Here is a 12,288-nt window from a genome sequence, read left to right as displayed (position 1 = left end):
AGGAGCTTGTATTGTATGGATGTCCCTGGTTTTCACATGAGCAGCTTTTCAGGAGATCTATACTTTATAGAAAGTCAAGCCATAAGGTGCTGACCCCACTCTTAAGTTGACAGTGGCAACCATTATGTTCAGACCTTTTAAGTAATGGGTCATTTTTGACTCAGTACAAATAAGGTTTTCATTAAAACTAGTTGCTTTCTCAGTATTTTAAGAGTTTCAGGAGAAGTTATGTGATGGTGTCCATGAGACAAGACACTGTCTGTAAAAAGAGACTTAGTCTTAAAGACATTCTTTATTTGACTGGGATAATGCTCAGCTTAGTTCATTCTGGGAAACCAAAGATATTTATAAAAAAGTAAGGATGACGTTTCAGTTAGGATTAAACAAGGCATCTATCTGTGACAATGTAAACACTTGTGGCTTCTAATCTCTCAGTTGCATACATTCAGCAGCTGCATTCAACAAAACACCAAAGGAAAAGTTTAATAAAGTGGAGGGTAGTTTTATTACCTTGGAGGGACAAGGTAATGGGCCTTTAGTTAATGAGTTAATTTTAATCTGGGTTTTTTGTGAGATGAATTATGTTTGCTTGAAACAACTCCACAGTTGTCGATTCAGTGTTGTTTTACTTTTTTTTTAATCACTGAAAGACTCTTCTCTTTAAAATCTGCCTAAAATGTCTCATAGTCATGTGCTAACAGGTTGAAGCGCAAAAATGATTCAGTCGAGTGTATTCAACTGTTAAAAGGGTGAATTTAAGAATATAAAAAATAGATTTCACTACAGTTTCTTTCTTTCTTTCTTTCTTTCTTTCTTTCTTTCTTTCTTTCTTTCTTTTTTTCTTTCAGAAATATGTTCCCATCAAATCTGGTCCAGGCCACGTTTCAGCAGGTAAGATGAGAGTCATGGTACAAATGTTACTCTTTTAATTGTAGACTTTTAGTTAAAGGAGATTAACAATAATTAATATATACAGTAATAATAGCTGATACATTAATAATAACTAACTGTTGTATAAAGATTCCACAAGGATGCTAGAGACTGATCTAGGTCCCTTATTTTGTTTTCATCTAATAAATAATGTCAGCCAGAAATCTGTTAAATGTTTTTACACAAGAGGTGGAATTAAAAAAATAACCTGGTAAAGACAAGGGTTGCAAAATTCCAGCAAATATTCAAGTTAAAAACCAAGCTGGAACCACAGAAATTTACTGGAATTCATCTAATTTCATAAAAACTTGAAAATGTATTGAGACAGCCCATAGCTTGCTAAATCCAGATATAGCTAGCACAATTTCATCGACCAATTACGTAGTGAGGTCAGGGGATGAGAAATTATTCTAAAATAATTTTAGAAGAGATTATTTAATCTCTATCTAATTATTTCATAATTTCATTATTTACATATAGTTACTACCATGGAAATACATTTAAGGTTATTCACATGTAAATTAGGCATGATTGGGGTCTGACTGCTATACGGGACCAAAGTGTTTTCAAAGTGATCCTTGGTATTTGTTGAATATGGATCAACCGACATTAGTAGGATACATATATCATCTGCATCAAGACCTCGAGTGGTTTGAAAGAAATTTGCTAAAATATTTAACAAGGGGTTAAAACTAAAGTTCTGCTGACAAATACATTTGCTGAAATACATTGTTTTTAATTGCACTATTTAGCTTGCATACCGGCCTATCAGTAAACAAAATGGATATTTTTATGTTTGGATATGACACTCTGTTTAAATTACCCCCAAATTCCAATTAATTCCAGTTACCTTTCCTCATGGACAGTTTCAGGAAATTTCCCGGAAATGTAACGCCCTCCCCTTATTTATATATATGTATATATATATATATGCATATATATATATATATAGATAGATATATATAGATATATATAAACACACAAAATAAAAAACAAACGATGGCCCGTAAAAATAACTACATTTTCCATTCAAGACGAAAATGCCCGCTTAACAATAGTCGAAATCTCCAGTCCCATGTACTTTAAGAAAAGTTCCTATATTTTTTGAAAGACACCATACTTTGGTGTAGCCGATGAGTCAGGTAATCAAGGGAAACAAAACTGAGAACTGTTTTGTGCCATTGTGTCTTTGTGGAAATCCGGTTGGAATTCCAGTTAGCAAGCAAACATTTTCTGGCACAGAAAGTAAGTATTCAGTACAATTTTTTTATGATATTTATTGGTGACAATGGGGTCAACTAACCCAAGCAACAGAAACAAAGGGCTAAAATTTTACTTAGTAAAGAAGATGCTGTCCATCTGCCAAAATGATTGCACCTTTGAGCAAGACCAAAAGCAGTGTGTGCGGGTACCAGACTCAATTTTACACTTTAAGCACAGAGATTTTGGTCTAAATTTATGGTGCAGATAAGGAGAAATATGGACACAATGAAGAATCATGAGCGGAGTTTCTCTAACTTTATTACAAATGCATAACATTTTCACAATACACCATATATCTCTCCACTCATCCTCAGTAATGACACAGTTAAGTTCCCTCTCCCATAGTTTCTTTAAATGTAAGGTGTTAAGTGTAAAATAATCTCTAAGAGGACTATAAAAAATATTAATGACTAGTAGACTGTAAGAAAGATTTGCCTCTATGTCTGATATGTCCTAAGGCACCGAATTTGCCATATCCTTCTGAATAAAGTCCCTTACCTGTTCCTACTAGTAAAAATCACTCCTAGAAATATACATTTTTTTTGTTAACTGGTTAAAGGACATAAGAATAGGCCCTCAAAAAGTCTTGTAGTTTAGATAAACCTCAGCCCAATTTTGAAACCTATTATCTTTTTTTTTTTTATTAAATATTTTTTTGCGGCACTAGAGGCCGTCATTTTTCATTTTTCAACAGTAGATAGAAAGAAAAGAGGGGGAGACATTCAGCAAAGGTTGCTGGGTTCACGACTCGAACCCAGGATAGCCGCATTGAGGACGACAGCCTCTGCACATGGTCATGTGCTTAACCACTACACTACCAGCGCCGCGCCCAAAACCTATTATCTTTAATGCCAGCCACAAACTCAGGATCATTCCATATTGATAAGTCAAAAACTATTTCTATCATGGGAGAAGAAGTGGAGGTGGTGGAGGAGTATAAATACCTCGGTGTTCACCTGTAAAACAGACTAGAGTGGAGATGCAACTGTGAAGCCATCTACAAGAAGGGACAGAGCAGACTGTACTTCTTGAGGAAGCTTAGGTCCTTTGGTGTTTGCAGCAAGATGCTGCAGATCTTCTAGAAGTCTGTTGTGGAGAGTGCGATCTCTTCTGCCATCATCTGCTGGGGAAGCAGCATCAGAGCCAGGGACTCGAAAAAGCTCAACAAGCTGATAAAGAAGGCTAGCTCTGTTTTGGGGACTCCTCTGGAACCTCTGGAGATCATTGTGGAAAGACGGATTCTTCATAAAATGAAGGACATTATGGAGAACCCTGAGCATCCTCTTCATGAGACTGTCCTACAACAACAGAGTGTCTTCAGTCAGAGGCTTCTTAAGATCTGCTGTAAGACAAAGCGCTACAGGAGATCCTTCCTGCCCACAGCCTTCAGCATCTACAACGGCTCTTTGAAGAAACCTTCATAATATGAGCTACAACAACATTTAATTTCCCTTTGGGATTAATAAAGCATTTTTGAATTGAATTTGAATTTAATTGAATATTGGCGTGAACATAGAGATTGCATTTGACTGCCCTTCTAGATTCTTCAACATGCGCCATGCCATAACTGTTGTAAGAGTAATGCAGTCAAACAAAGGGTTAAAATTTGCTTTATACATTTGTTCAAATATAGGAGTATCACATATTCCCAAATAAGTGAAACCCTCTGGAGACCACTTGAAAAGAAAGGGTTTCATAGGAGCCTGTTTCAAGTTCAGAAGGTCCAGAGACATAGCTTCAGACTTGGTAAAATGGATCTTGTAGCCCGAAAAACTACTAAAAACATTAATTGTCTCACTAAGGCAGGGAATGGAGGTCTCAGGATCAGTCACAACAATCAGAACGTCATCAGCATAAAGTGTAATTTTATGTCCACTATGTGCGAGTCTGAGACCATTAGCATTGATATCCTTCCTGATGACCTCAGTCAAGGCTCTATCACAACAGCAAAAAGCAGTGGCAAAAGAGGACAATCCTGCCTTGTTCCTCTAGAAATACTAAAGTAGGGAGAACGTAACCAGTTTGTATGTACTGCTGACAAAGGGTTTTCATACAGGATTTTAATCTAATTTATTGAAGTTGTTCCTAGATCAAACTTATTCAGGGTATAAAACAGGTATGACCACTCTGTGCAGTCGAACGCCTTCTCGGCATCTAGGGAAAGCACAACACAGCTTTTAGAGTGCTGTTGAAAATACTGAATTATATTTAATAACCGGCGCATATTATTATGAGAATTTTGACCTTTTATAAATCCAGTTTAGTCCTCATTTATTAAGATGGGTAGCAATTTTTCCAATCTGATTGCTAACACTTTGAGAGAATTTTTGGTCTATATTTAGTAGCGAACATTTTTGGAACAATCTTCTGGAGTCTTATCTTTTTTTTAAATCACGGAATTTGGTTCTCTCAGGGACTGTGGTAATGTGCCTTTAGCCAAGGAGTCATTAAACTTATTCAACAGCGGGTCAATTAATATGTCATTAAATTCTAGATAAAATTCCACACTTTGTCCATCCAGACCAGGGGATGTGCCGGATTGCAACCCTTTAATTGCATTTAGTACCTCTTTCTTAGATGAAGGGGTATCAAGAGTTATTTTCTACTGTTCTGACAAACAAGGAAGATTCAGTGAAGAAAATGAGTCATCCATTTTCCTCATTTTCTTCTTTTTCTTCATCCATTTTGTTCATTTTCTTTCTCTAAAATAGGAAGAAAAGTTATCATCTGTTAATACAAGGAGGTCAAATCTCCAATACTAATTCTAATTAATAGGTGTGATAAGTTACATTGCAAAAATGCAGCAGCATCTCCAGACATTATTATTGGGCCCATAGATCAACAAATAACAAAGCATAATAAAGCATTTGGGAATTTGGGAAGCAAAAAGTAATCTATCCTGGTGAACGACTGTGAAGCATTTGACAAAAAAGTATATTCTTAATCAGCGAGATGCTGAGCTCTCTACACATCTACCTAATCCATGTCCTCACAAAATGCATTAACATACCACCATACTACATGGTGGGAGAGTACAGGTTTACCAGGTGGAGATGTAAATTAAAATCACCTCCCATGATGCTGTGTTTAGTACCAATATTAACAACTGCAGAGAATGCAGAAGGTAACACATGTCAGATGGCCAGGTGGATTAAAGATATTTACTTTTGAAATTTATTCTCCAAATTGTTCCCTTCAAAATTTCATAACAATCCAATCTATCCTTTATACATCTCAGAAATCTAAAAGGAAAAGTCGTTCGTATTAAAATAGCCACTCCACTGCTCCTGGATGTGAAAGATGGGAAATAAACTTGATTAAAACCCCCCTGCTGCAGTTTTAGATGTTCACCGTCATTTAAATGGGTCTCCTGCAATAGTGCTACTTGTACCCCCTCCTTTTTTAGATAATTTAGAACCCTCATTCGCTTAATAGGCATGTGTATTCCCTTAACATTTCAAGTACAAAATTTAAATCTAGACATAGAAGTAGTTTGAAAGTAAGGTAACAAGGCATGTGTCATAACTCAAAGTTGTATTGAACATAGGGCCAAAAAGAACATACAATGAACAATGAGAACATAAAACTGGGTACTTGAGGTACACACTGCCAAGTGCAGAGCGCAACACTGTCTCCCTCTCAAACATAGAGAGGATCGAGCAAGTGGGATCCCCAGCAGTACAAAGTAACATCAGTCTGGGCCGTGCTACCGGGAGGCTGAGCCCCTTTTCTCCTACACAGTTGTTTGAGAATTTAATGGTCCATTCTTATTATGGTTCACATCAGTGTCCAAAGCGAGGGGTTTTCTCTATGGCGGCACGTCTTGTCTAAAGTAGTAGCTATTACTGCTCATTTCAAGCTGGTCAATCGGTGAGTGAATGGGGTACGGGTCTTTAGCAGGGTTAAATGAAGTTATCAGTTACTTGTTTTACCAGCACTCCCGGTCCCTACACCGCCATCTTAAAATTCCCTGAACAATTAATTTTCTATGTGCTGGTTCATAAAATCCTAGGTCAGAAAGAGAGTAAACTTTAACTTTAACATGATTTATTCAACCTTATAAAAACATCTGTCTCCCCTGACAACAGTACCAAACAAGGAGCCAGCTCATTGTGAAGCCAAAGCCAACGGTGAGTCAGGCCCAATCAGAATCCACCACAAGGCGGCCGCTCATCTATGGCATCCAGGATGATAATGGCAGTGACATCCAGAACTTTGCTCTTGACCTCACTCCGCCTCCGGATGTGCTGGTACGCACTCGTGAAGGAACGAGTGATGGAATGAATGTCCTCGGCATTGTTATCTTTTCGGCCACCATGGGTAAGAAGTTGAACTGTCTCTGGATTTTCATTAAATCCTGCAGACGGACATGCTTTGAATTCTCAAATTTCCTTCCATAGGTCTGAACATTGTATTTTGTTTTTTGACAGGTATTATGTTAGGAAGAATGGGTCCCAACGGCACCGCCTTGGTGAACTTCTGTCAAAGTCTCAATGAAGCAGTTCTTAGAATTGTTGCCATTGTTATATGGTAAGGACCTCTTTAAATACACTTTGTATTTAAAGAGATTTATTTAAAATGCAGTTTACCAGATTCAAAGAAAACATGTTCTATAGAGATGCTAAAAGTTTCCTGTCATACTGCAGACAGAGAAAATTAAACCATATGAATTTTGCTGAATGTTTTGGTCAATTTACTTAAAGAAAAGAGTTTAGATTCTATAGACGTCAGTGAAGAAACTGTCAAGGACTCAGTGATGAATTATATTGTGATTTGACCACTCTGTAAGTAAGACTCAAGTAAACTGATTTTAATGAAGCAGGAATCGTGCAAAGCACATTAAGATAATAGATTATGCAGAACGTTAGTCTTGCAAGGCTGTGGTACTTCACTATTAAGGCAGTGTCTTGGAGTCTTTAGAGGTGGGGGGTGGCCACATCTCTACGCTACAAAGCGCCGCATTCTCTGTTGTTGCAGCACAGCTGCTATGCATTGTGTTACACTGCCACACTTACTAAAAGCAGCATGCAGTTGCATGAACCAATTTAGGGTCTTCTCATGGCCAAATAACCTTGATACTCAGCCACCCTTTTTTATATACCAAGCTAAAAAGCCCTTCTTATCATTTTTGGATGAGGAAGGAAGAGGAGTGGATGTTGTTGAGCCTTTGTAGAAAAACCCTTCATCTGCATCCTCTGACTTTGTTTGGTATGGAGATGCCCGTGGGGTATGTTCCCGCCACTTTAAGGATGTAAGCAATGATGGAGGCTCTGAAAGGCCACACATGCTCATTGACTAATGGACGGTATTAAGCATATTTTGGTTGTGGGAAAGGATTATTTGAGCCTTTGTATCATTTCAAACCAGTCTACCTGTTGATCTCATCTGACACCAAAAAAGCATATTCATCCACATATTATCTTTATCTTCTTCCAACCATTATCTATAAACTCAAGAGATGATTAAGGTGAAAATTCCAGTGGATTGGCAGTTTCTGAAGCACTCAGAACAGCCACAACCATGCTACATCCAAATTCACTTAAATACCCTTTCAAATCAAATGAACAAGTGTAACTAATAAAGAGACATGTGAATGTATATATAAGAAAACATTTAAATCACAAAGTAGTCATGGAAACAACATAGCGGAGATGTCCCCTCCATAACTACAGCGTCATGGCAGCACTGTCTCAACCTTTAGCTTGTAGCTGCAATCTGACGAGGCCATGGCTGAGAAACAGTCTACTGACCTACAGGTCCTTCTCAAAATATTAGCATATTGTGATAAAGTTAATTTTTTTCCATAATGTCATGATGAAAATTTAACATTCATATATTTTAGATTCATTGCACACTAACTGAAATATTTCAGGTCATTTATTGTCTTAATACGGATGATTTTGGCGTATAGCTCATGAAAACCCAAAATCCCTATCTCACAAAATTAGCATATCATTAAAAGGGTCTCTAAACGAGCTATGAACCTAATCATCTGAATCAACGAGTTAACTCTAAACACCTGCAAAAGATTCCTGAGGCCTTTAAAACTCCCAGCCTGGTTCATCACTCAAAACCCCAATCATGGGTAAGACTGCCGACCTGACTGCTGTCCAGAAGGCCACTATTGACACCCTCAAGCAAGAGGGTAAGACACAGAAAGACATTTCTGAATGAATAGACTGTTCCCTGAGTGCTGTATCAAGGCACCTCAGTGGGAAGTCTGTGGGAAGGAAAAAGTGTGGCAGAAAACGCTGCACAACGAGAAGAGGTGACCGGACCCTGAGGAAGATTGTGGAGAAGGGCCGATTCCAGACCTTGGGGGACCTGCGGAAGCAGTGGACTGAGTCTGGAGTAGAAACATCCAGAGCCACCGTGCACAGGCGTGTGCAGGAAATGGGCTACAGGTGCCGCATTCCCCAGGTCAAGCCACTTTTGAACCAGAAACAGCGGCAGAAGCGCCTGACCTGGGCTACAGAGAAGCAGCACTGGACTGTTGCTCAGTGGTCCAAAGTACCTTTTTTGGATGAAAGCAAATTCTGCATGTCATTCGGAAATCAAGATGCCAGAGTCTGGAGGAAGACTGGGGAGAAGGAAATGCCAAAATGCCTGAAGTCCAGTGTCAAGTACCCACAGTCAGTGATGGTCTGGGGTGCCGTGTCAGCTGCTGGTGTTGGTCCACTGTGTTTTATCAAGGGCAGGGTCAATGCAACTAGCTATCAGGAGATTTTGTAGCACTTCATGCTTCCATCTGCTGAAAAGCTTTATGGAGATGAAGATTTCATTTTTCAGCATGACCTGGCACCTGCTCACAGTGCCAAAACCACCGGTAAATGGTTTACTGACCATGGTATCACTGTGCTCAATTGGCCTGCCAACTCTCCTGACCTGAACCCCATAGAGAATCTGTGGGATATTGTGAAGAGAACGTTGAGAGACTCAAGACCCAACACTCTGGATGAGTTAAAGGCCGCTATCGAAGCATCCTGGGCCTCCATAAGACCTCAGCAGTGCCACAGGCTGATTGCCTCCATGCCACGCTGCTTTGAAGCAGTCATTTCTGCAAAAGGATTCCCGACCAAGTATTGAGTGCATAACTGTACATGATTATTTGAAGGTTGACGTTTTTTGGATTAAAAACACTTTTCTTTTATTGGTCGGATGAAATATGCTAATTTTGTGAGATAGGAATTTTAGGTTTTTATGAGCTGTATGCCAAAATCATCCGTATTAAGACAATAAAAGACCTGAAATATTTCAGTTAGTGTGCAATGAATCTAAAATATATGAATGTTAAATTTTCATCATTACATTATGGAAAATAATTAACTTTATCACAATATGCTAATATTTTGAGAAGGACCTGTACAGCTTGGTGATGGTGCAGGAGAACATGTGGGCATACAAAATAGCATGAAACAATCAAAGTGCCCAATAGTAAGAGAGTATAAGAGTCATGATTGCCTTCCCACTGAAGGTTTTCTAAATAAGCAGATCCTGCAATTTTTCTAAATAGGTTGTGGAGACCATAACGTAATCTTTATACTGTAAGAAAGGGACAAAAATATATGCTTATATTTACTTATTAGTTGTTTTGCTGTCCGTCCAAATCCTAATGTTTGCATTCATAAAAAACACTAGCTGACTTTACGTGATTGCGATTCATCCTGCCAGGTACTTTCCATTTGGCATCGTTTTTCTGGTGGCTGGTAAAATCCTTGAGATGAGTGATCCCTCTGCAATGGGGAAGAAGCTGGGTTTTTATGCCATCACCGTGGTGTTTGGTTTGGTGTTGCATGGCTTGTTCATCCTGCCTGCCATGTACTTCTTCATCACCAAAAAGAGCCCCATCGTTTACATTCGAGGAATCCTGCAAGCCTTGCTTATAGCCCTGGCAACTTCCTCCAGGTAAAGAAACAAATAGTACATTTAAAAACAAACTTTATTTTTCATAAAAGTTTTGTTATACTTTCTAATGTAAAACATTCAAAGTTTTGTCTGTTTTCAGTGTCTTCAGTGACCAAAGTACATCTCTTACATGCTAAATATTTTCAAAAGAAACATATTTTTATCTGGTTATCAATTAAAAGGTTTTCTTAGTTATTTTTTGCTTTTGGAAACCATGAACTGATTTGAACTTGTTTTGGATTTTTGTTTATCTAAAAGTATGACCTCTCGGTCCTGTTTTCTGTCCTCTTCAGCTCTGCCACTTTGCCTATAACTTTTAAGTGCCTCTTAGAGAACAATCACATTGACCGGCGCATCATACGATTTGTGCTCCCAGTGGGTGCCACTATCAATATGGACGGTACTGCCCTTTATGAAGCTGTGGCAGCCATCTTCATTGCACAAGTTAATAATTACGAGCTGGACTTTGGACAGATCATCACTATCAGGTCAGTGATATCAAATTGCATTAGCTTTATAAGCACATTTAAATGACATTTGTAATTAATTATGAACATTAAAAATGCTTTGTAGGTGGAATTCTGTCCCATTCTTGCTTGATGTACTACTTCAGTTGCTCAACAGTCTGGGGTCTCCGTCGTATTTTGCATTACTTCATAATGCTCCACACATTTTCAATGGGAGAAAGGTCTGGACGTCAGGCAGGCCAGTCTAGTACCTGTACTCTTTTACTATGAAGCCCCACAAACATGTGCAGAATGTGGCTTGGCATTGTCTTGTTGAAATAAGCAGGAATGTCCCTGAAAAAGAAGTTGCTTGGATAGCAGCATATGTTGCTCCAAAACCTGTATGTACCTTTCAGGATTAATGTTGCTTTCATAAATGTGCGAGTTACCCATGCAATGGGCACTAACACACCCCCAACCATCCAAGATGCTGGCTTTTGAACTTTGGGCTGATAACAATTCAGATAGTCCTCTCTGGCCCAGAGGATACGATGTCCATGATTTTCAAAAACCATTTGAAATGTGTACTCATCAGACCACAGCACACTTTAGCTTTGCATTGGGGAGTTTTAACTTGCACTTGTAGAAGTAGCGAGGAACTGTGTTAACTGACAATGGTTTTCTGAAGTGTTGCTGAGCCCACGTGCTGATATCGTTACAGTAGTTTTGTTATTCTTTCCAATTTCTAGTCTGGCTTTTAATGCAGTGCCTCCTGAGGGTCAAAGGTCATGGGCATTCAATGTTCGTTTTCAGCCTTGCTGCTTATGTGTAGAGATTTATCCAGAGTCTCTGAATATTCAAATGATATTATGAAGTGTAGATGATGAATTCCTTAAATTCCTTGCAATTGTGCATCGAGAAACATTCCTAAACTGTTAGACTATTTGTTTCCGCAGTTGTTCACAATGTTGAAAATCGCTTCATCTTTGCTGGTGACTGACCGAGCCTTTCAGGGATGCTCCTTTTTTAAACCTAATCATGACACTCACCTGTTTCCAATTGTCTTGTTCACCTGTGGAAGGTTCCAAACAGGTGTTTTTTGAGCATTCCTCAACTTTTCCAGTCTTTTGTTGCCCCTATCCCAGTTTTGTTGGAACGTGGTGCAAGAATCAAATTCAAAACGACTCAATATAAAAAAAAAAAAACTAAAGTTAAATTATTATTTAGAATTTTTTTACTTTAAATATCTCATCTTTCCTGTATATTCAATTGCATGTATAGACTGAACAGGATTTACAAATCATTGTATTGTGTTTTTATTTACGTTTTACATAATGTCCCAACTTCATTGGAACTGCGGGTTGTACATAAACTGTTTAAAAAAGCTTGTTTTCAGACTTTCTGACAAAAACGGTCCAAAACATTGACTTTGTTGTCTCTAAGCCACCAGTTTGGTGATGTGCTTAGCATCATTCTGTATTTGGTAATACCATTGTGCCTTTTGAAGCGTTAGCTTCTTGGTTATTGTCTTGAGGCATTTCTTAAATATTTCCAGATAATGTTCTTTGCTTATGATCCCATCTATTTTCTAAAGTGCATAAGTCCCTTTTGCTGCAAAACTTTTGCATAGCATAAAGGTTTCATGAAAATCTGATAAAATGACAGTTTGAGCATACTTAAAAATTGTACTGATTACTGAGCATTCCTTCAGTATTTCAGAAACTTTGATTCCTATTAGTAGAAA

At 38.3% G+C, this 12,288-nt stretch overlaps 1 protein-coding gene across 2 annotated transcripts in view; it reads left to right on the top strand.

Annotated features, from left to right (window-relative positions):
* The window catches only part of slc1a7b (solute carrier family 1 member 7b), a 75,359-nt gene that overhangs the window by 60,287 nt on the left and 2,784 nt on the right, over nucleotides 1–12,288 (top strand). For both annotated transcript variants that reach the window (XM_047374055.1, XM_047374056.1), the window contains exons 4-8: nucleotides 849–891; nucleotides 6,282–6,513; nucleotides 6,624–6,723; nucleotides 9,865–10,098; nucleotides 10,392–10,586. In XM_047374055.1, the coding sequence (XP_047230011.1) occupies nucleotides 849–891; nucleotides 6,282–6,513; nucleotides 6,624–6,723; nucleotides 9,865–10,098; nucleotides 10,392–10,586 (804 nt within the window). The remainder of the gene's footprint in view (nucleotides 1–848; nucleotides 892–6,281; nucleotides 6,514–6,623; nucleotides 6,724–9,864; nucleotides 10,099–10,391; nucleotides 10,587–12,288) is intronic.

The sequence above is a fragment of the Girardinichthys multiradiatus genome, chromosome 9 (assembly GCF_021462225.1).
Source record: "Girardinichthys multiradiatus isolate DD_20200921_A chromosome 9, DD_fGirMul_XY1, whole genome shotgun sequence".
Classification (NCBI taxonomy): domain Eukaryota; kingdom Metazoa; phylum Chordata; class Actinopteri; order Cyprinodontiformes; family Goodeidae; genus Girardinichthys; species Girardinichthys multiradiatus.
The sequence above is the reverse complement of the archived record's forward strand: the minus strand, read 5'-3'. Positions and strand labels throughout refer to the sequence as shown.